The sequence below is a fragment of the Rosa rugosa genome, chromosome 7 (genome assembly GCF_958449725.1).
Source record: "Rosa rugosa chromosome 7, drRosRugo1.1, whole genome shotgun sequence".
Taxonomy (NCBI): Eukaryota; Viridiplantae; Streptophyta; class Magnoliopsida; order Rosales; family Rosaceae; genus Rosa; species Rosa rugosa.
In genome coordinates this window covers 9,489,322-9,513,283 of record NC_084826.1, presented here as the reverse complement: position 1 = coordinate 9,513,283, position 23,962 = coordinate 9,489,322, and the positions used below count along the sequence as shown (strand labels likewise).

General features: G+C 39.2%; 4 protein-coding genes across 18 annotated transcripts; 2 read left to right on the top strand and 2 right to left on the bottom strand.

Moving 5' to 3' along the window:
* The first annotated feature begins 6,145 nt into the window (after window positions 1-6,145).
* LOC133722788 (RNA polymerase II C-terminal domain phosphatase-like 4) lies at window positions 6,146-8,433 on the top strand. Its single transcript, XM_062149656.1, has one exon. It carries the CDS (start codon window positions 6,367-6,369, stop codon window positions 8,431-8,433), a length of 2,067 nt encoding a protein of 688 aa, XP_062005640.1. The 5' UTR covers window positions 6,146-6,366.
* A 1,022-nt stretch (window positions 8,434-9,455) lies between these two features.
* On the bottom strand, window positions 9,456-15,717 carry LOC133720506 (uncharacterized). 14 transcript variants are annotated; one of them, XM_062146850.1, is made up of 11 exons: window positions 13,007-13,035; window positions 12,634-12,741; window positions 12,458-12,541; window positions 12,330-12,377; window positions 11,540-11,623; window positions 11,299-11,394; window positions 11,150-11,230; window positions 10,990-11,060; window positions 10,740-10,807; window positions 10,133-10,233; window positions 9,456-10,034 (listed from the first exon to the last, which is right to left on the bottom strand). In XM_062146850.1, exons 2-10 carry the CDS (start codon window positions 12,637-12,639, stop codon window positions 10,187-10,189), a joined length of 585 nt encoding a protein of 194 aa, XP_062002834.1. In that variant the 5' UTR covers window positions 12,640-12,741; window positions 13,007-13,035; the 3' UTR covers window positions 9,456-10,034; window positions 10,133-10,186. The 14 variants fall into 14 exon arrangements, with proteins under 14 accessions (XP_062002834.1, XP_062002832.1, XP_062002835.1 ...); XM_062146848.1 differs by having other exon boundaries at window positions 10,133-10,807; XM_062146851.1 differs by lacking the exon at window positions 10,740-10,807.
* Window positions 15,718-16,254: 537 nt separating this feature from the next.
* On the top strand, window positions 16,255-16,973 carry LOC133722787 (TATA-box-binding protein-like). The gene has a single exon (XM_062149655.1). The coding sequence runs from the start codon at window positions 16,272-16,274 to the stop codon at window positions 16,971-16,973; it is 702 nt and encodes a 233-aa protein (XP_062005639.1). The 5' UTR covers window positions 16,255-16,271.
* A 715-nt stretch (window positions 16,974-17,688) lies between these two features.
* LOC133720505 (probable anion transporter 3, chloroplastic) lies at window positions 17,689-21,381 on the bottom strand. Of its 2 annotated transcripts, XM_062146836.1 has the most exons (9): window positions 20,683-20,820; window positions 20,384-20,544; window positions 19,821-20,047; window positions 19,298-19,646; window positions 19,128-19,172; window positions 18,769-18,915; window positions 18,305-18,442; window positions 18,151-18,184; window positions 17,689-18,066 (listed from the first exon to the last, which is right to left on the bottom strand). In XM_062146836.1, exons 2-9 carry the CDS (start codon window positions 20,435-20,437, stop codon window positions 17,897-17,899), a joined length of 1,164 nt encoding a protein of 387 aa, XP_062002820.1. In that variant the 5' UTR covers window positions 20,438-20,544; window positions 20,683-20,820; the 3' UTR covers window positions 17,689-17,896. The 2 variants fall into 2 exon arrangements, with proteins under 2 accessions (XP_062002820.1, XP_062002819.1); XM_062146835.1 differs by lacking the exon at window positions 20,384-20,544 and having other exon boundaries at window positions 20,683-21,381.
* Between the last annotated feature and the right edge of the window lie 2,581 nt (window positions 21,382-23,962).

The following is a 23,962-nucleotide window of genomic DNA, read 5'->3' as shown; positions in this document are numbered from 1 at the left end:
TTGGTTTTTGATATAAATTAATAAAAGTTGAGAAAGTTTTTCTCAACTTGTGTTTTGTCAACTCGGCTAGTCTTTTGGGAATCAATGAGGTATAGACACCCTTACAATATTCGGCTGTTCTAATGTAGAGAATCAACAAGTGATATATCCGGTTCTTTTACTCCTTAATTAACGGCTATTCTCCACCTAGAGATTTAATAGAAGTTAGGATTTTGAGTTTTGCTCGTACTTTGTTGCTATTCGGCCTTTCTTTCACTAGGCGTTGCATTAGTTTTATTTTAACGTACGATAATACTGATGTATTTTTTCACAACCCAAAAAAAAAAACACCGAACGAGGGCCTCTTCTCTCTGTCTGATTCATCAGACATCCTAAGATTCAACCACGAGGTATGTCTTAATCTGATTGAAATTGGTTTGGTTTGGAAGCATGTCTGATTGTTTATCCACTTTGAAGATTTCTAGTTATGAAGTTTTGCTTTTGAGCCTGAGAAAAGTAAGATAATTCGCACTCTGAATTTTTGTGGGTCTCTAATTTTTGTTCTGTATATCAAAATAAAGTTTTCTGTAAATGGAGATAGAGAAATTGCCTCGAAGTTAAAAATTGTTCGAATTCAAGCCAAAAACTTGATTTTTATTTATTTATTATTATTTCCCGACGAAAATGGGTCTAAATTTGAATTGATCTTATCTATTTAAAAAAAAAAACGACAAAAATGAAACTTCTTTTCTTATCCTCCACACTTGGGTCTAAATTTGAATTGATCTTATCTATTTCATTCCAACGGCAAAAAGGAAACTACCTTTCTTATCCTCCACACTAAGGAAGAGATATTCCTATATATCACCCTTCGGAATCTTGAAGTGTATATAAAGGCCTAAAATCCTATTTGATCTGCAACTCTCGCATCCTGTAACCAAAGACTTTTCTTTTGTAGTTTTCTCTTTATCGATTTGTGACGATGATGCGGCTGGAGACGGATTGTCTTCCGATACATATTGAGTCTGATGGCGGTGATGAGGTTGCAAATAAAATTGAGATGGCAAAAAGGCGTAAGGTAAAGATTGATCATGGGCGAACAACAAGCAGCATAGATCATCCGGAGATCAAGCAGGGTGCTTCTGCTTCTTGTTTGTGTGATGTTTGTGCCAACTTTGCTGTGACATTCAGTTTTACCGATGATGAAATTGAAGGTTTACGGTGAAAAGAAGAAGATATGGCTGAATTGAATTATCATTGATCTGCAATCATGTACTTATACAGTAGGTGAACGTGTCCTACACGTTTGTCTCTCCTATAAGCAAGCTATCAGCTATAACTACCAACTACAATCTAGGAATACAAAAGGTAACTGTTATATAAAGAATATCTCTACTTTATATACAAGATAAGTTAGATTATTTTCCTAACACTCCCCCTCAAGTTGGAGAGTGGATATCTTGTACTCCCAACTTGCGAATCATAGGAACAAAGGCTTCTTTTCCCAAAGCTTTAGTCAAGATGTCTGCCAACTGATGTGCAGAACTCACAAACCTTGTAACAACAGACCCATCTTGAATCTTATCCCGGATGTAATGACAATCCATTTCAATGTGTCTAGTCCGTTCATGAAAGACTGGATTTGCTGCAATATGCAATGCAGCTTTATTGTCGCAGTATAACAATGCAGGTTCTTGATGCAATACTCCCAAATCTCGAAGAAGATATCTCAGCCAAGTTAACTCGCAGCAAGCACCTGTCATAGCACGATATTCTGCTTCGGCTGAAGAGAGTGACACTGTTTTCTGTCTTTTCGATCTCCATGAGACCAATGAAGGACCAAGGAAGACACAATAACCTGTGGTAGACCTTCTAGTGATTGGACAACCTGCCCAATCCGAATCACAATAGGCTCGTAACCTGAAATCACTGTTTGAGGAAAAGAACAATCCTTGGCCAGGTGCGTTCTTAAGATAACGCACGACACGAAGTGCTGCCTCCATATGAAGCTTACGAGGTTGATGCATAAAACGGCTTAATACATGCACAGAATATGTAATATCTGGTCTTGAGACTGTAAGATATATCAATCTACCAATCAACCTCCTATAACGACCTGGATCCTTGAGTAAATCACTCTTATCGGACAATTTCAAACCTCGCTCCATAGGAGTGTCAATGGGTGCTGCACCTAACAATCCTGCATCCTCAATGATTTCTAAAGCATATTTGCGTTGGGAAATAAAAATTCCATGCTTGGAAGAAGATACCTCAATGCCAAGGAAATATTTTAAATCACCAAGATCCTTAAGACGAAATTGACTATGAAGGAATTTCTTAATTGCAGCAATACTCACAGAATCAGTTCCAGTAATCAAAATATCATCAACATATATCAAGAGAGCAGTGAAAGACTTGCCCTGTTTTCTGGTGAATAACGAGTAGTCAGCTCGAGATTGAACATACCCTGCAGCTCGAATAGCTTCTGAGAATTTTGAGAACCACTGCCTAGATGCTTGCTTCAAACCATACAAAGATTTATGAAGTCGACATACCAAGTTTCCCTCCCCCTGTCTCCGAAGCCCTGGCGGTGGAGACATGTAAATTTCTTCATGGAGGTCGCCGTGAAGGAAAGGGTTATTGACATCCTACTGGTGAAGGGACCAGCCTCGAGCTGCAGCCAAGGCAAGAAGACAGCGAACTGTGATGATTTTGGCAGTGGGAGAGAAGGTTTCCTGATAATCGACACCCTCCAATTGGGTGAAACCCTTAGCAACGAGGCGCGCTTTGTATCGCTCAATGGATCCATCAGAGCGATTTTTAATCTTATAGACCCACCGACAACCTATCGGCGTCTTCCCTGCCGGAAGGGATGTGAGAGTCCACGTACCATTAGCCTGAAGAGCCTGCAATTCAGAACGCATCGCCTCCTGCCATTCAGGATGGATGGCAGCCTCGGAATAAGTTCTAGGTTCTGTAACTTGACTGATCTGGGCAAGGAAAGAGAGATGTGCAGGCCTGTAACGATGATAAGAAACATAGTGTGCCAGGGGATATCGAGTACCTTTAGTCGGACCTGGAAGCAAGGAATTCGAGTGGCCTGGGCAAGCAGACGTGACCTGAGAGCATTGATAATCCTGAAATTTCGCCGGTGGATGATGGGAACGACTGGAGCGGCGAAGAGGCTCGGGTATGGGTGTGGGTGAAGGTGGAGCCGAGGTGGGTAAGGGGTCAAGCGGTGGTGTAGGCGAGTCAGGTGAAGAAGCAAGCGGGTTGGAAGCTGGGGCCGGAGAAGAGAGCGCCGGGAGATCGGAGGGCGGCGAGGCCGGAAGTGAGTCTGGGGGTGCCGGAGTTTTGGGACGGCGAGCATACGTCCGAAGGGCTGGGCAAGGAGAGGATGGGGCGGGGTAGTCGTGGGTAGGAGAAGAGACGATGGGCTCAGGGGCGAGGAGGTCGGGTGCGAGGGATTGAGAAGAGGAAGATGGTGCGATGGGATGGGGTGTGGCCGAGACTTCAGGATAAGAGGAAGAAGAGAGAGGATGAGAGTCAAAAGTGAGGTCAAGAGAGGATGTTGGGTCAGACAAGGGAAGAGGGATTGGACCGTGGGAATGGGCCAAAGAGGAGACAGATGAAACGGGTTTGGCAGAGGCATATGGAAAAATATGCTCATGAAAGAGAACATCTCTACTTGTGAAGACCTTTTTAGTGGACAGATTATACAATTTGTATGCCTTTTGACCAACAGGATAACCTATGAAAATACAAGCCATGGCACGACAATCGAATTTGTGTGAAGTATGAACATTGGTAGCATAGGCCAAACATCCAAACACACGAAGATGTTGGAACGGAGGTGGTTTTGAGTACAGACGCTCAAACGGAGTTAGGAAGGAAAGGACAGGGGTAGGTAATCGATTGATAATGTGTACCGCAGTAAGAGCACACTCCCCCCAAAATTGGGTAGGAAGATGAGCATGAAATTTTAAAGCGCGGGCCACTTGTAAGATGTGACGATGTTTGCGTTCCACAACCCCATTTTGTTGGGGCGTGTAAACGCAGGAATGTTGGAAAATAACACCATTATCATTGAAAAAAGATCGGAGTGAAAGAAATTCACCACCATTGTCACTGCGAAAAATTTTAATGCGAGATGAGAATTGAGTGAAGGCATAGCTAAAGAATTGCTTGATAATCGATTGTGCCTCATCTTTGTGCCTCATTAAAAAAATCCAAGTGAAACGTGTATAATCATCAACAATGGTAAGAAAATAATGGGCGCCAGAAAGTGAAGAGTGCTTATAACGACCCCAAATATCACAATGAATAATATCAAATGGTTTTTCAGATGAAATTGAACTGGAACCAAAAGGTAAACGACTCTGCTTAGCCAAAGGACAAACATGGCAAGCATTATTGAATTGAACTGAAATATTGAGAAAATTCTTGGCAATAAAACTCAAACGAGAAGGAGACACATGCCCTAATCGGTTATGCCATAGATCGGTAGATTTTGTGGTGAGGTTGCAGGTTGATTGAGTGCGTGAGGATGAAGGTGAACTGGTTATGGATTTCTTCGCCGCTAACGCCACCAAGTAGTATAGTCCACCACGCTGCTTACCCAAACCAATCATCTTCCTCGTAGCCAGATCCTGCAAAATACACCAGTATGGGAAAAAAGTTACTGAACAGTTCAAGCCTCTTGTTAAACGACTAACTGACAATAAGTCAACTTTGAATGTAGGAACACAAAGCACATCTCTGAGATAATAAACTGAATTTAGAGGAAAAGATCCTGTGGCAACTATTGACGCTTTCTGTCCGCTTGGTAACAATACCGGTGGTAATGAAGAACCTTTCTTTTCAGATAATAAATTGGGAGAGGAAGCAATATGATCCGTCGCGCCGCTATCAATGATCCAGCGACGGGAAGAGATTTTAGACAAACCTGGTTTGGCAACTGCGGCATTAGCTTGAGGTTTAGCACCTTCTTTGTCTTTAGTGCCCAAGAAGCTAATAAGCTCCTGAAGTTGTGCTTCTGTAAAAGTAGAATTCAAGAATCCTTCTTCATCTTTGGTTTGTCCATCAGAGACTTGATTTGCAGAACGACCATGGCTTCTATCATTCTTGGGACGGTTGGATTTATTCTTTGGATGACCTGGTGGATAACCAATCAACTTGTAGCAAGTTTCAACAAAGTGCCCCATATCACCACAATAGGTGCATTCAGGACGTCCTCTGGAAGAGCCTTTGCGACGCCTATCTTGATTAGATTGCTGTCCACTTTGCAAGCTGTTGGAGGATTGATCAAAATGGTGTTCCATTCTGCCTTGTCGGCTAGAATTATTTTGCCTATTATTTCTAACGGCCATAGCTGCTCCACCATGTGAATCTGGAGCATGTGTAGTCCCAAGTTGTCTCTGCTTTTCATTTTGACAAATTGCTGCGTAAGCTTGTCGAACTGTGGGAAGAGGATTCATTAAAAGTATCTGACCTCTAGCAGCACTGTAAGATTCATCCAAACCCATCAAAAACTGCATCAATTTCTGTCGGTCTTGTTGAGCACCACAGGTACATGAGGAGGCATCAATATATGAAGCTAATTCATCCCAGAGACTCTTCAACTTGGTGTAATAGGCTGAAACAGACAGCTGATCTTGTCTATGGTAAGCAATCTCTCGCTGGATTTCAAAGATGCGAGGGGCATTGCTTTGAGAGAAACGCTCACGAAGGTCTTCCCAGACTGCACGAGCAGTAGTGTAATAGATTACACTATCAGAGATTTCCGGGGCTACAGAATTAATAATCCAAGAATGGATCATATCATTGCACCGAGACCAAGTCGCATAATCATCAGGATACTTTTCTGCTGAGGGTGGTTTGATGACACCGTTGACAAAACCAAGCTTGTTCTTGGCGTTTAGGGCTATGGTCATGGCTCTCAGCCATGTGGAGTAATTATCTCCATTGAGTGGTTTAGAGACCAAGACTAAGCCGGGATGGTCTGAATGATGAATGAAGAAGGGGTTTGAGATGTCAGCTTTTGGGGCATCTGATCCTTCTCCCATGATGTTAAGAGATTGAGGAATGAAGCTTGCTGCACGAGAAGATAAGGCACAGCGGCAAGAGAAAGAGTCAGGATTTTACTCCTGCTCTGATACCATGAAAAGAAGAAGATATGGCTGAATTGAATTATCATTGATCTGCAATCATGTACATATACAGTAGGTGAACGTGTCCTACACGTTTGTCTCTCCTATAAGCAAGCTATCAGCTATAACTACCAACTACAATCTAGGAATACAAAAGGTAACTGTTATATAAAGAATATCTCTACTTTATATACAAGATAAGTTAGATTATTTTCCTAACAAGGTCAATACTCATGAAATGCTACACCACAGAAAACTCCACCTGGTACTTAATCTAGATCGCACCCTGCTGGATCACGCGCAACTCAGTGATCTGACCCCTGAAGAAGAAGAATATGTAAAGACTTTAACGATGGATCATCCTCTGCCTTTGCAAGATGTTCTCAAAGTGCAAGATTGTCCCAAAATGAAGCCTATAATTTTCAAGCTTAGGCCCTTTGCGAGAGCCTTTCTGAAGGAAGCCAGTGACATGTTTGAAATTTATGCATACTCAAATGCTTCTCGATATCTTGTGTGGAAAATGGTTGAGCTACTCGATCCTACAAATGAGTACTTTGGTCATAGAGTGATATCGCGTGAGGATTTCATTAGCACCTTTGCTGGAAAGAAGTGTCTTGATCTTGTGCTTGCCCAAGAGTCTACTGTTCTGATCCTTGATCATAAGAAAGAGACATGGACGGAGCAAAATCAAAATAATATAGTACTAACGCAGAAGTATCAGTTCTTTAAAGGAAGGAGTGAACAAAACAGTGAGTTCAAGTCCCATTGTGAGTTGAAAACTGATGAGGGGGCGTATCTTGCAGTCATCCTTCAACATCTTAAGCTAATTCACAGCAGCTTCTTTGATGATCAAGTGATGTGTGACAACCTTATTGAAAGAGATGTGAGGAAGGTGTTGAAAAATCTTCGGCAACAGAAGCTGGCAGAGCAGTTGGGAACTACTTGTGATGAACAAATGGATCTATCGACCACACAGGTGGCTGGGGCTCACGTTGGACTACCTGCTCGTTCATTGCAAATGGATTTTCCTGCTCGCTCACAGGAGGTTGCAAGTAATTATGAGATGGCAAAAAGGCGTAACTTAACGATTGATCATGGGGGAACAACAAGCAGCACAGATCATCAGGAGATCGGGGTTGTTTCTGCTTCTTCTTTGTGTGATTATTGTGCCAACTTTGCTGACAGATACGGTTTTCTACACGAGGGGCTCTTAACCACCCTAAGTGCTGAACACATTTACCGTTTGCACAAGCACAACACACAGAAAATGCTAGTCCACAAAAAACTCCACCTGGTAATTAATCTGGATCACACCTTTCTGAGTCACACAAGGCTCAGTGATCTGACCCCAGAAGAAGCAGAATATTTAAAGGTCCAAGAAGATTCCCAAGATATTTTCACAGTGCGAGTTCCTCCAAAAATGAAACCTATTATTATCAAGTTCAGGCCCTTTCTGAGAACCTTTCTGAAGGAAGCCAGTGACTTTTTCGAAATTTATGCATATGCAAATGCTCCTCGATCTCTTGTGTGGAAAATTGTTGAGCTGCTCGATCCTAGAAATGAGTACTTCGGTCGTAGAGTGATATCGCGTGAGAACTTTTGTAGCACCCACCGAGGAAAGAAGTCTCTTGATCTTGTGCTTGGCCAAAAGTCTGCTGTTTTGGTGGTTGATGATGAAGAAGACGGATGGCAGGAGAAAAATCGAAATAATGTAATGCTACTGGGACAGTATTGTTTCTTCAAAAAGACGAGTGGCAAGAAGAGAAAACGGAAGTCCCTTTGTGAGTTGAAATCTGATGAACGGGCTGCTTCTCTTGCATCTCTTCTTAAACAGCTTAAGCGAATACACAACAGGTTCTTTAATGATGAAATAATGTGTGACAACCTTTTCGACAGAGATGTGAGGGTGCTGTTAAAAGTTGAGTGGGACTCTAATATTGACGATAGCCTTCAGTTTTGGAGGAAGGCAGTATCAAATTGTATGCGAAAAAAAATTGTGGCGTCCTTTAATTATCAACCGAAGAATCTGGCGGAGCAGTCATCCAGAGCTACTTGTGTTGAGGAACAAGTGGATGATCCATCGTCATTGGAGGTTGCAGAAGCAGCTCATGTTGGAAAGTCACCTGCTCGTTCGTTCCATCTGAGTTGGATTGACATATCAATCCGTTTGTGGCAGAAGAGTAATGTAGAAAAGAACCCAGTTATGATTGAGGATAGCGAATTTACCTGCAGCTCATGTGGTTGCAGCTCATATGTGAACACCCCGGAATCCCTTTGTCGATCCCTTTATAGCAGAGACGAGTGATGAAGACAAGTTTCCTGTTACTGATTGAGGATGACGAGATTAGGCAAGAGATGGAAAGAAACAGCGAGACAAGTTAGGTAGTCTGATTAAGTTATGTGATGACATGCATCACAACTTTTTGTATATGAACTTGAAGTAACTGTGACTGATGGTGCTAATTTACATCTTATTTGTTGTAGCGAATTTGAGTTTGACATATAGTTTGAGCAAAATATCCTTGCAAAACACTGGGACTATATATTAAAGAGCAAAACACTAGGACTATATATTAAGGAGGCTCCTTGCAAAACACTAGGACTATATATTAAAGAGGCTCCTTGCAAAACGCTGATGAGCCATTTTTTTAGTCTACCTCCTCCCTGATATATTTGGAGCTTTCTGTAAAAATGGAAAAGGATTTGGATGTAGGTTCTACAATGTTTTTTAAAATATATATTCACTTCTTCCTATAGATATTGAGACGTTTTGTTTGTTTGTTTGTTGGGTGGGTTTTTGTTTGGCAAGACTGCTTTGGGTTTTCCATCTAACTTGATGGAATTCATGAGTCATGACTATTTGGTTTCTTCATTCGTAAGGTAAACCACATTTTCAGACCAAAAAATACGTTTTACGTATGTTGTTTTCGTTTTTTATTTATTTATTTTTGCTTTCTGTATCCAATTTTGGAAGAATCATCACCCTCGAGCTTTTTCCTCTATACATTTCATTCTCATTTCTGACCCCCAAGCCTCACTTGATGCTTTTATAACTAGATTTTCGATATTCAGACGTGGATACACACAGTTGTGCACCATTTTTACGTTGTGGGATGCACCTGCGAGTTTGCTCTTACAGTAATGCACCTGCGAGTTTGCTCTTACAGTAATTAATTATCGAATCGTTGGGAGTATATTTGTCAACATAAAAGTTGTTAAATTTGTTTGATGTCAATGGCAAGTGATGCAGAATATCCACTTCAATATCTTAAACTATAGTGAAGTTAGTAGCATAAGACGGCATTAGTTTAATCAAAGTCATCCAGGGCAATAGTACTGTATTCAACTATGATGCCATACAAGGTTCATCAACAGAATAACAAAAACATTCAACTGAAGTTGCATGATAGGGATTGGGCACTAAAAACAATATCAGTTCCACTCAGAAAAATGCGGATCAGTGAAGTCTATTGTAACATAAATACTTGTTACTTTCTATGATAAATCTATGCCTCACTGTTTCAATATTTCATTTTCAAAATTAATTTCTATTTTAAAAATGCAGTAATTCTTTGATACATGCATCTCTACGATACAGCTCCCCATCCGGTTGCTTTGGCCATTTGATAGAACCCAACATGACCACCTTGACTTGCCTTCCCATTAGCGTTTCGATAGACTAGCATATTTCACTTGTATTAGCAGCTTGGAACTCAGCCAATGCCCTCTTGGTAGATTCTCCATGTCAAAATTGAAGTTGACTTGGCATTTCAACAAGCACTAGATGATTCTTCTCTAGCTTTCTCTGTGACTGCCTCCTTGTCTGAGTTGCTTGCATCTCCGGTATTTGCCTGACTAGTTTGTGCCTGAGAATCTGAAACAATTCCCAAAACTACCAATATAGACCTGAAAAAGAAAATATCCAAATCAAGTTCCTCAATTAGCTACTCAGGATTCCCCATTAAGAGAGCTTTAATGTCAAATGAGACGGATTTTTCGTTCACCTTGGAAGTGAAGATTGGATATCTGGTTGGCTAGCATGGGCAACCAAGGGTGCTTTAGAGCTGCAGTTCTCTTAAACGCATTTTAGCTGTGCTGGAGGTAGCTGAATGACAATAACATAGACACCATTGGTAAGGATGTAAGAACAACAGTTTCTACGAAAAAAGTTGGTTGCACGGTCCAAATCTACACACTAAGATGAAAAATAGGTGTAGAAATGGGAAATGTCCATCAAGGATAAAGATTTGACATACTCAGCAAGAAAGTTTAAAGAAGAAAATTAAGCTAATTAGAGAATAAAGACAGAAAAAGAGGTTGACAAAGAAAGGAAGAAGAGAATCTCCGGTATTGCTTCAATATGTGAAACCTTGATCAATATAACAAATCCTCCAACCCTGTTATGTTAAGGTCTATTCACATCAGCAACGACCAAAATAACAACCTAATTACGAGATGATAATCTGAAATAGAGATTGATAATTTTTCAAACAAAACCCAAGTTTAAATTTTATAAATATAGATAAAACAAATCTCTTTTTAAGCTTGTGCCGCAATTTAAGTCTGTCACAGAATTATAGTAACTGCAAGGAGAACGCAACATGTATGCACCTGAAGCAACACGCCGCCAAATGACTGAGGCTTTGTCAAGAATGAACACTTCAGGAATCCACCCACAACTTTGGGTATTTCCATATATGCAACAGTTCATCAATCAAATTAATAAAATATAAATTAGATATGGCAAGCAACAAGCAACAGTTCTTTTCAGCACCATATGCTGTACTCTTATGATTGTGTGATGCAATCTAGCATAGGTGCAGCCCATGGTCTCTAGCTCTGCGAGTGATGCTGATCTTACCAGTGCAGGAAAAGACCTATAGCTTGCAATACTGTGTGCACGAACAGTAAAGGAAGGGGTATCTGCTCAACCTGCAAGTAGGAATCTTGTTTTTCATTAGCATATGCTTGAAAGAGGTGGTAACCAAAAGTAAAGTTCACAACGGTATGATATTACAAACCAATTGATTCAGAACTTTGGCAAGAACTTGTTGGTTGAATATCTGTCGCTGCTCAAAACATGCATTGCATGCATCTGTGACCTGCAAGTCAGTCATTAATTATCGTCCCCCAGAACGACTTCCAACCAAGAAAACAAAAGAAGACATGCCTTCTTTAAAGGAATTCCATCTCTGTCGGGATCAATCCCATGGATAGCAATCAATACTTCAGCTGGAGCGAGAAGAGGACCAGAATGGGACGATCCCTGTACAATCACAATGTAGGATCAAGAAGAGTATAACAGATACTTTACAAGCATATTTAAGTCTTTTAATGAATCTTTCCTCACAGTAAGAACACAGATACACTTCGAACACTTGATTGCCAAGAATGAACAAAGGAAACATTACCTGTAGTGTGCCAGTTACTGCTGCTTGGAACTTATCCAGGGAAAGATTCACAAGTTGGGAAAGATTAACATAACCTAACAAAGACTGGCAAATAAAGCTCTAACAAAAGAAAAGCTTGCCGACTGACAATCTGAAAACAATGTAAAGCATAATTGAAAGTATAAAGGATTGAATGGAACTTAGTTTACTCGGAATTTACGCAATACAAGATGGAGAATGTCATGTGAAAGCAGCACATGCAATCATGGCAGTTATATGGATTGTGTGGAAGGGGATAAATTCCCAATGGAAGGAGCATAGCATTGGTGTCTTTATGAGCATCAAAGTTTAGATAGTTTCCTTTATCTTAATATTCAGCTTGAATGAATGATAGTAACTAAACAATGTATAATGAGTTTCTTGAAATTTTCTGCATTCTTGATTGGGTGAATGTTGTGGAAAAATAATTGTTTAGATTTAGTACAAAAAGAAAAATAAACAAAAAAAATTCAGAATCAATTAAGCTATTTGTAACCAACAAAAAAGAATCAACTAAGTTATTAAGACTATAAAAATGGCTTATCATTCAGCATATACCACATGCAAGATAACAATTTGGCAAAAAAGCATAGGTTTATACTAGACTCCACATCATTCTAAAAGTCCATTGTCAAGAATTGTTTAGCTAGATACCTATAGCTCAACCACACACAAGAAGTTCATATAAAGAAATCTGTGTAACAGGTAACCACCAACATAACCACAGATTGCATGGTAGACCCAATTAGGAAATGAGAGAATGGGAACGAACCTCATCTTTTGGTATAAATGGTAATGTTGGCGTGAGAATCTCAATCTCCTGTAATTATTCACAACCAACCTATATTAGTTTAAAGCTTCAGTACTTCTAAAATGAGCATTAGAAATTGTTCAAAATACCTTCAGTTTTGAATCATATAACTTCCTAATGGTAAATATCAGCTCTTGAGAGGGAACTGCCCCATCTGTCAGTGTATGCAAAACCTGGGGAAAATAACCAAAGGGCAGTTGGGCATAAAAGGTGTGATTTATGATTAGATAGTGTGCGCAGAACTATCATGTCAATAATAGAAAACCTGCATCAGGAGGTTCTAGCTTCCAGCCGGATGGTCTGAAATAATATCAAGAATATCTTGTGACGAGACCATTGTAGGCACTAGTTTTGGAATATGATGATTAACTGCCTGCACTGCACCAAACAACTGATAAGAAGAAACACCACATGGGCCAGTAAATTGCAAGCACTATGCTCATTTCTACGCTAATAAACCTGCTTAACTGCCTTTGATGCATTTCAATAAACAGAAAATATTTGGCGAAAAAGAGAGTGCTTCTGAAATCAGATTACACAATACACAACTTATGTTAACTTCAACAAAAATTAATTAAAATTGAAAAGAAAAATCACCAAATGAACATAAGAAGAAACTATATAGGATAAAGTCAAACCTTTGTGCACAGAGCAAAATACAATGACAAACACCGCTCTGCCTCGGCAATTAAAAGTGGTGACATACTTTCAGAATTGCATGATTGACGAGTGTCAGAGGAGATATCTTGGTTGCCACTCACTGCTGGAGGTTCATTCGAAATTTTTTTCTGAGTCAGAATCCTGTGACAAAAGAAAATTTGATGTTAGAAGACTAAATCAAGTTAATAATAAAGTGAAAACCCACGTCAGCAATGCATAGATTAGAACCTTTTGGGATTCAGCATCCAACCTTGTGAAGTAATTGGTAGTTGAGCCAAAGTAGAAGTACTCAAAGAGATCTGTAAAGTAGAGCTGATATTGTTTTAGGCATTGGATATCTCTATCATAGTTCAACGATATTCAAAACTGACCAGCATACAAATAAATATACAACTAATGAAAAAGAATAAGATTCAAATACAAAGATAAAGAAGAACTCGAAACAAACTGATCTTCAAGATGGAACAAGAAAAACAGCAACCAAATAAACAACTAATGAAATAATATATGATTGAAAAACAAAGATAAAGTACTTTATTCAAATAATTTTCATACGACCATGACCAATTAACAGAAACAAACTAAACTAAAAAGCATAAACCAAATATTTTAAAACTCAGTTCTACGCTTCTCCCCTATTTTTCAGCATGTTCATACTGAAGCCATTGAAGCTTAATTACATCATCTTTCATGGTGGCAAACATCTCTCTCTTTTCTTTATTCAAAAAGAGTCGAGTTGCAAACAACCACAAAGTGCTCCCAGGCTCGCAATAAGGGACAGACTCAAGTGCTTTCATTGCTTCAGCAATAGTATAGCTTTCTGTGCTTCTCACACTGTTTGATGTTCCAGCACTCTTATTCTCAACTACATCAATAAAACAATCTATTTGTTGAGATAACTTTGTAGCACCTCCCACCTTCTGCTTGCCTAAAACAATGGGTCCTTTAGGTTTCTTTTCCGCTTTAGCTTGTAATTCAGCTTCATCAGTCAATCTTTTTTTCCCTCTCCTTGAAACACCTTCCTTACCCCCACTTCTTTCTATTGGAGTAAAATCCACCGAATCATCACTGCCTTCAAGTGGAATGACATCATCCTTGCATATGTCTGATTTTGGAGATGGAAGGTTCCCACAAGAAGGTGCCCAAGCATGTTCACCAGTGGCTATAATGTTTGAAAACATTCTATCTAGCTTCTCCTCCAATTCAGGATTAAGACCTTTTTTACGCAGTTTTGCATATTCGGGATTGACCTAATTTTGGAGAGAAACGTTATCAAATGAAATAAGGATACTATAGTTAATTGACAACGTAATCTAGTAATGAAGTTACACACCTGAATCTTACTATGCCACCATTCGGCAGGTGCATCAACAGTGCCCTTGCTAGGATTCCACCCTAAACCAGTTTCCTTGCCAACTAGTTCTTTCCACAACTTCCATTCAATTTTAAGTGAATCCCATTTATTCTTCAATTGAGTTTCATCATAGTTATCGCCGGTTTCTTTACTGAAGTTTACTACCAAACTCTCCCATCCTTCTCTGTCAAAATGAGTATTAGGACGACGTCCAGCATCCACCAACTTGATGCACAGATCACAAAATTTGGATACATTATAATCATTCCATACAGCTTTAACTTGTGATCCACTTCCCCCAATTTCATTAGTATTCTTCCTTCCCATCTCTATTTTCAATGTAAAATTTGGTTTAAGTTTCTATCTCTATCTTTATTTTGTGAAAATTGAAATAGAAGTACCCAAAAAAAAAAAAAGAAAGACCAAGTGCATTTTAACCTGATGACATTGCATCCTAACAGAAGTGCTGTACAAAGCATGCCAAGAATTTTGATAGTTTCAGAGTCTAAAATTTAACTACCGGTTAACTAGTACATCAAAGTACTATATAGACAGTGTAGAGACAAATTAGGAAAAAATATGCATATGAAAATTTCTATTTGATGAGGTGAAAACAGATTCCACACAACAGATTCTTCAATAAAAGATAGATCACTATGTAACAGACCTGTCTACATCCTACACTACAATAGCAGAAACCAAAGTCTTGCACTAGTTGTCAATCATTGATCAGTTTTGGAAGCGAAATCATTACTATGGATAAAAATTTAGAAACAACCAGTTGGATCAATAGCCATGTGGATAATAGAACAACAATCCATCTAGTTTACAGAATTTCAGGAAAGTATCATTACCTGAGACCACAGCAGGAACAGCAAAACACACAACTATGAAGGATAGATGAGCAAACCCAGCAGAAGTAATGGAATGAAATCTTAAAAATGAATTGCAGAAAAGGCATACATTACAGCAGATATAAACATCACATAGTAGCAACAAGCCCATTTTGCAAATTCATGTCTTCAACTCGTTTTCTTGTCACTCAAATCATATGGCTTGTAATTCATGAGCATATAAACAGCGGAAGCAATAGAAGAAAAAGGGAAAAAAAGAATCAAAATCTATCTCATGTATATATTTTCACAAGATTGATGCCATGAGTATATACACAGATCAAGGGAAGCAATAGAAGAAAACGAAAAAGATGAGAATCATATAGGAAGAAATAAGCAAAGAAAGACGATTGATGATACCCGTGTGTATATATGGTTTGTTAGAGCTGATAAGTAGCCGTCTCTTGACTCTCTCCCGCCAATGGAGGAGCAGGCCTCTGTTCTTGGCGCCTAGTGTTCTTACCGATAAGAACAGATTATTTAGAGAGGATAATGACTGATATTTTCTATAATGGATAAGGGTGTTGTTGGAAATTTATTGTTTTGAGTGAAAGCAACTTCTAAAAGTAACATAAAAGTATATGAAGATTGTATTAATTGAATTGAATAATCTACTCAGTATAAGGAATGTTTCATGATGTGGATTGGGTGTAGATTGAAAAGGAAAAGTGATTGGGTTTAATATAATAAATTATTTTAAAATTAGATTTAAAGCTAATTTTCTCAAAAATAAAATAAAATAATAAAAACCTCTCGTTCTATTTGCGAAACTTCCACGTGTTCCACTTATTTTTCCAGGTTTATGGGTATTTCTGTCTTTTAACTCCAGTCTTTCCCTATTGCATTTGGATTCCTTTTCCCTTCACAATTCGGAAACGCCTTAATTCGTCCATAAATACCTATAGCCTTTTCCCCACTTCCGACTACTGAATCTCTGAATCCTCGTTCATCTCTTGATCGATCTGCTCCAGTTCTTCAATATCACTATTCTGAACCATGACGTTGGAGGCGAATTTGGCTGTTGCTGGTCGCCCTAAACCAACCATCGTGAATATAGTTTCCACCGTCAACTTGGGCTGCAAATTGGACCTAAAGAGGATTGCGAGCCGTGTCAGAAACGCAGAGTACAATCCGAAACGGTTTCATGCCATCATAATGCGAATCCGGGAACCCAAAACCACCTCTCTCATCTTCTCCTCCGGCAAGATGGTCGTCACCGGCGCCAAATCCATAGAAGAGACCAAATTTGCGGCGAGGAAGCACAGCCGAATCGTCCAGAAAGTAGGGGTTGACGGAGGGGTTAAGGTACAGTTTATGGATTTCAAGATTCAAAACATCGTGGCATCCTGCAATGTCAACTTTGCGGTCAGGCTTGAGACTCTTTCCTTCTCCGATACTACTCTTGGGTGTGCCTCGTACGAAGCCGAGATTTTCCCGGGGCTGATATACAGGGTTCTGAAACCCAAGGTTGTCCTCCTCATCTTTGCGTCGGGGAACGTTGTCATCACTGGGGCCAAGAGCTTCGAGAATCACACGCTCAAGGCCTGGGAGCAAATGTACCCTCTTATTGCACAGCACCGGAGAAACTGCCCCGTCAACCTTGTAACATCACCGGTCCAAGAAAAAAGTGCACCAAAAAGAGGAAGAAAAAAGAGTGTTCCATCCAGTTCTGCCTCTGAGCCAGTTAGTTGCTTTTGATGTTGTTGCAAGGGAATTGTATTTAACTAAATTGTAAATTTGTCGTTGAACAATTAATGCAATTACCTTTTCATTAGGGTATTTGTTTGTTTCTTTTCTCTCTCTTCTCTTTTCTTGAGTTTCTGTTGTTGAGCTGGTTTTCTAATCAGTGAGAAAAGATGATGGAATTACCATTACTTGAAACTTGAAAGTGAAAAAGAAAAAAGTTTACAAAAACTATGATTCTGGGAGCTGATAATGGTCACTTCCTTGTCTGTTCAGACATTGTCTAAACCCCCCATACTCAAACTTTAATGTTCGACCGGGAAAGGTTGCTTGAAAACTGAGGATTATTCTCCTATAGATTTCCTATGCATAAAACGATTATCAGTTTGGTCTCAAGGTTGCTTGAAACAGAGTTCTGCACATTTGGGAATGCCTGGAATGATCTGAGCCATAATTGTACTAACTAATGATCTGAACCATAATTGTACTAACTATTAGGCTGACTAGTCGTATAGTTCTTACTGTTTACATAAGAAACAAGAAAAAGAATATAATCCTTCCTGATCATGGCAATAAAATTCATGACACAGCTAGCTGATCCTGGTATTTTGGTATTTTAGTTGTTTCCATGGTTAAAGATTGAAGATGGGTTGAAAGAGAGAAGACCCATAGAAGTTGGCATGACCAATTTGCAGAATGAACAAATTGGATCAGTATGAGTCGTTACAACTAAATCTAAGACTGATAAATAATAGATGTAGAACAGAACATAAACAGGAGTTTGCATCCACCAATAATTTACACAATCAAATCCCCTCCCTGCTCTGAACAATACCTAAGAATTGACCAAAATCTTAAAATCCCAAATGAATCGTGCTAATCAATTTCCCAACACTCACTTGATAATCTACTGTTGCAAATTTTTTGACGATTTCATTCTAGAAGACTCGCTCTCCAGTAGCAAAAAGGTTCCAAAAGATGGTTGTCATGAAATAGAGAGCTGCGGTGACCGTTAGGAATGCCTGAAACGATCCCAGCCATTGTACAAAATAGCCTGTTCCTATTGTGCTGACTATTGCTGCAAGTGTCCCTACTGAATTTGAAATCCCTGTTGATACAGAATGTTATCGTATCAGCTAACCATTTCAACATAGAGGAAAATAGAATACAATCCTTCCTTCCAATAACTTACCATGGAGAAACCCGGCGGACTCAGGAGCTATATCCTGATCAAATTAAGCAGGAGAATATCAGATTGGAATGAAGTGCACCATAATATATAGGAAGCAGTCTACTGCATTAGTTTGACTGTTTTTCAATATGATCATTGGATGGGTGGAACTTACTTGTATATTGAGGAGAAAGCCAGCTTGACTGAAAGAGCTCAAACATAAGGCTGCTGTAAGGAGTACCGCTGCAGCCGTGGGTGTGTTGGCATAGTTCAAGCACAGCAATGACACTCCAGGCCCAATGAAGCCAATGGACTGTTTGGTACACATACATGTCAAAATGGTGCATTAAAACATGTATATGTTCAAGTGAGTTTACTGTAAATCAGCATTTGATACAAAAGACTTTGCTTTCCTAATTGGATTCAATTAAATTCAACTTAGACTTTCCTTATAGAAGCAGATTCCATCAAACAGATAATTTAAACAAGTAAGAAAATTCCCTGTCACATGGTGCATGATTTTTGTTTCAAATTAAGATTTATTCAAGAACTCCTGTTTCCCTTTTGCAGACAATTCTTTTATAAGATCGAAGAGGTACTATTTTGCTCTATAATTATAGTGACACCCAAAAGAGATACCTGCATGATCTTTCGGACTATCGTCAAAGAGTAGCCAGCCTTGATTAAGGAATCTGATGTTGTGCCAGCAATGCAGCTGGAAATTGCCATTGTTCCCCATGGAACAGCACTAAACCAAGCTGCTTGTTTCAAGTTTACATTAAATACCTATAACAATGGAAAATATAAAAAATACATTATTTCGAATGATAGTAAGTTGCCAATAGTAGTATATAAATAACATACTGATATGATGATATAGGTGAATATAAGCTCTGAGATATGTCCAGATAAGTCCTGAGCTTTTGGTGGGTAGTGCTTGAGCAATATTTAGGGTTAATGGTGCTACCATGCACAAAGATCTAGTAAAATGAACTTACAGTCTTGAAATAAATAGGCATCCAAGAAAGCAGAACAAAGTATCCCTGCAACATGATGGACCATACCAAAAACACAGAAAAAGGGAATTAAGGACCACCACCAGATAAAAGATTTCACTAAACAAAATCACTATTACTATATATTTGTAGCAACTAGTAAGCAAACTCACCCAATTATTAGTTATGTTGGCAAATATAATACTCCATGTTGGTAGTTTTGATAGTAGGAGCCGCAGAGGTGGGAACTTGTCGTTGCTTACTGGAGAATCAGATTTTCCGGCTTGGATCAACCGGAGCTCTGATTTGCTGATGAAATCACTCTCTCTTGGATCATTTGTGACTGTATATGTCCATATTGTCAACCAGAGCAGTCCAATGGAGGAGAAGAGAATAAAGGGACCAGAAAATCCCATTGATGACAGCATAACTGGAGTTAGTAGTAAGCCGGTAACATTGCCAAGATGAAACCCAGCCATAGAAATTCCAACTGCACTAGCTCTTTCATGGGTCGGGAACCACCTGCTCAAATTTACACATAAACATATCTTAGTTGTCTAATGAACTAGTTACCAAGTACTGTACACACACAAAATCTGTTTAAATCCTGGCTTACGAAGACGTCAGTTGGTGAACAAATTTGACCCTAACATTATTGTAACTAAATTACAATATCAAGGATCAAAGGGGCATTACCTTGATAAGAGGGTGCTCATGGAAGGCAGGGCCACACCTTCAGCGAGTCCAAAGAAGGCACGAACAGCCAATAGGCTGGTTGTAGAATGGTTGGCAGCCCAGGGAGTGAGGAGAGTGGCCAAAGACCACATGGCCACACCCCATGCCATCACTCTCTTCCCTCCATATCTGTCTACTAAGGCTCCTCCGATTACTGATGAGAAGATATATCCCCATAGAAAGGATGACTAGAAAATGCATCATTCACAATTCCACATACTAATTGTCAGTATAAGAAGGGAAACAAAGCAAATTGAAAGGAAAAAAAAAAAAAGCAAAATACATGCTAAATGTTGTCATCATACGAAATCCAATCCATCAGAGAAACATTTATGCCCTTAAGTTTCAGACATTCTGATCAATTTAGGGGAGTTTAGCAGTTTGCTATGTGGGTTCCAAAACTTCCAACATTCATACCGTGTCAAGCAGACATAAATTATTTATTCTATAACTTGACACTGTGTCAATTCATCAATAAGAGCAATGCTAGATGACCATATATTCGATCATGTTAGATTAACCACCTTAACATCTCTGGAAGAAGTTCTTCTGGTACCCAATGCAAAATTACAGTCCATGAAGTGAGAGACAATTCATGACATATTTGGTCCCACCAGATTAATTCTAATGGTCTTTCTCTCTATATACTCATTCAAGCGCACCAGATGCAAAGAAATTTTTTCACCTATATCAACCAAACGAATCGACATTGAAAAAGGATCAAACTTTGCTACAAAATTGAATCCAAAAAGGTATTAAAGCAATAGAATTTAACTCCTAATCTAAGAAAACCAACTAAAAACTTAAGACTTTGGAGTAGTACCTGAACAACACCCAAGAAAGAACTGCTCCAACCCTTTTGAGCTGCAAGTGGAACAATGGCCACAGACATGACTACTCTGTCTGCATTACAAAGACACATCACACAAGCCACTAAAGCCACAACCTTGAACCTCTCTGGCACTCTCACTAGAGATCCTCTCTCTCTTCTCCCAATCATCATCCCCCTCTCTATGCCCTCTGCTGTACACGTCACCACACATGGTTTCCCCAGAAGCCTCTCTGTTCTTTCTCCCCTGTTTCTTCCTAAACCATAAGCAAAACCCTCCACCCATTTTGTGGGTTTTGCTTGGTGGAGCAATCTAGGCCTAAGCCCCAACTGGGTTGTCCTTGCATTGATCAAAGTCGATGGGGAGGCTGAGAAACGATAAGGGTGTGGGTTAGGTCTCGAGGAATGTAGTACAGATTTGGCAGGAGTTACAGCCGCCATGGCAGTAACAGAGAGAGAAGACGAGAGAATATTTAGAGACGGATCCGTTAACAAAATGAAAATTATCTACTCATAATATCATTAACGTACAAAATTTTAAAAGAGCGCGACTCTTTTATATAGAAACCATGAGGAGTAATAGTTAACACAACTACACAAGGGTGTTTGGTGGGGGGAATTAAGGAATGGGGTCATGAAACTTCAACGTAGAGAATTGAAGATCAAGAAATGGAGTTTGGGGGTTGGTGAGAAAGGGAATGGGGACCCAGAGATTAGTCGTCTTCCTCTTGGATAGTTGGAACAAATGGGAAAACTCTGAAGACTCCTACGTGGTCACACGTGTTGCTCTGCTTCCAGCCTTCCTTTGTTCTCACCAACCTCGGTGACCAGGTGGCTCAGCTACCAACAACTATTTGGCTAGCTACTTCCGCCTCTAAAATCGGGAGAAGGTATTCGGTGCCGGTGGATGACCGCCGCCGCAGCGGGATAGGGTGATTTGGGTCATTATGAGGGTTAGGTATTAGAAGTTGATGTAGTGTTTTAGAATTGATAAGCTGAAGATGATATAGTTATCTCATTTAAATTTTATAATTGATGAATTCGACTCGTTACGTATTATAATTGTGATTCACTTAAAATGATTTTTTTTTTCCCTTAATTTTGAGATGTTATAGTCTCCATGTTTTCCCATTAAATTCAATAAAACCAGTTTTACATTTCAGTTCATTTAAAGAAGATAGCCAAAATTAAAATTTAACCCAAAATTTTCCATAGCCGTGTATGGTAATAAAACTCGGTTAAACCTTTATTTCAACCGAGTTTTTTTTTTTTTTTTTGAAAGGTTCAACCGAGTTTTATTACCATACACGGCTATGCACAAAGTTTAATGAAACTTTACAAATACCTATAACACCCTCACTCTTTTCTTAAAATGACAACGTCCTATCCATTTTTTTGTTTTTCTTTCCTCTCTCTCCCCCTTCCTTTCTCTTCCACTCTCCCTCTTTTTCATTGAATCTCTCTGTTGGTTACTTCTTCAATTCTTTTAGGTTGGTTGTTTTTGTTCTTTTGTTTCTTCAGCTAATCACCACTGATGTTTAATTGTATTGAACCGAATAACATTCCCTACCCTTCATTGCTCAGTAACATTCCCTACCCTTCATTGCTCAGTACGTAACATTCCCTACCCTTCATTGCTCAATAGCTTCATTGTTCATCTGCTTCCTTCAATTCTTCTTCTTCTGCAATTCGGATCCGTCTTGGTTTATGATTTGCTACTAAAGGGCTGCTATTAGATGCTTCTTGATGAATTAAATTGTTAATGCTCATGCTCTCTTGGTCTTGTGCCAAAATTACGTATTGGTCTTCAACATCTCCCAGAAACTACAAAAACATAAGCAAAAAGAAGAAAACTATAAAGCTCTCGGTTCAATACCTGTTCTTTTTTGCACAAGAATTACACTCGTTCTTCTTTTGCACAAGAGTTAAACCCAGAAGCTATAAAAACAGAAAGCAAAAGAAGTAAAAGAAATTTTCCATAATACAGTAATTCCCAGAATCATAAGAATTACCTTTGCCAAGTTGAAGTTTTATTATCTAATGGTTAATTTTTTGGGTAGCACTTTCGTTAATGGCTTCCCTTTCTCATGTTTTGACGATTTAGGGATTGAACTCACTTTATGAATAGTTGTGATTGAACCCAGTTTTGTATCGATATTGAATTTGACTTTAGCATCATGTGTAATTTGGTCATTATACATTGTCAAAGTATTTTTACACAATGAATTACCAAAAACATTTAAAATGCTTTTTATATTGATATTAATTTAAACACACAATTTACCAAACAGTTACATGTGTTATTTTACAACTAATTATTTTAACAGCTGAGTTTTCTCACAGTTGAGTTTTCCCAATTTAATACCAAACTAAGCCTGAAATACTAAAATAGCTAGTGAATTTTGGAGTTCTGCTCCACCAAGGTAAGCTAAATCTCAAATTTAAAAAAACGGTTGTTGTCCATTTATTCCAATTCTAGAGATTTTTTTCTCACTTACCCCATTAAGTTTTTTTAATTCCCCTTTACCCAAAACATTCTAAGGAGATATTCCCCAACACCTCATAAAGTTTTTTTTTGTTCTTTTTTTTTAGACTATTTTTACCCTCACCCCTTTGTTACATAGAGAGAGAGAGAGAGAGAGTGAAAGAGAGAGAAACCAGAGGAGACTTCGCCAGAACCACGTCACCGGTCGCGGGATTCCAATCACCGATCTCCGGATTTCGGCCAACTTTTGCCAGATTCAGATGATCTGCCGCCAGAATTTGATCATCGACCGCCGCCCACCGGACTTCTCTGAAAACCTCGCCAGAGGTCCCCAAAGAGGTCGTCAGAGATCTCATAGGTCGCCGGAAAGGTTGATCTCAATAGACCTCTAATGCCCCCCAATAGAGGCCCTCAATAGAACTTTCGGTCGCCGGAATGGGAACTAATCTCCCTAAATTTAGACAAAAAAACTTTGATTAAAAAAAAAAAACGAGGAGATTACATCAATTCAAAACATCTATTGCCCCCCAATAGACCTTTAACAGGCTTCTATTACGCTCCAATAATTTTTTTTTCTTCTTTTTTTCATTTTCTTTCCTGCTAGGCCTTCTGCCCCCATTTTACCAAAAAAAAAATGATTTGGGCACCCAGAAATGCTCTAGGCACCCACCTCTTCACTTTTCTTCGCAAGTTGCTGTTTTGAGCAAAAATGGAGAAAAAGCCGGGGCTGGAGAAAGGCCGGGACCGAAGAAGGACCTCAGTTGTTGTTTTGGGGCAAAAACGTTAAAA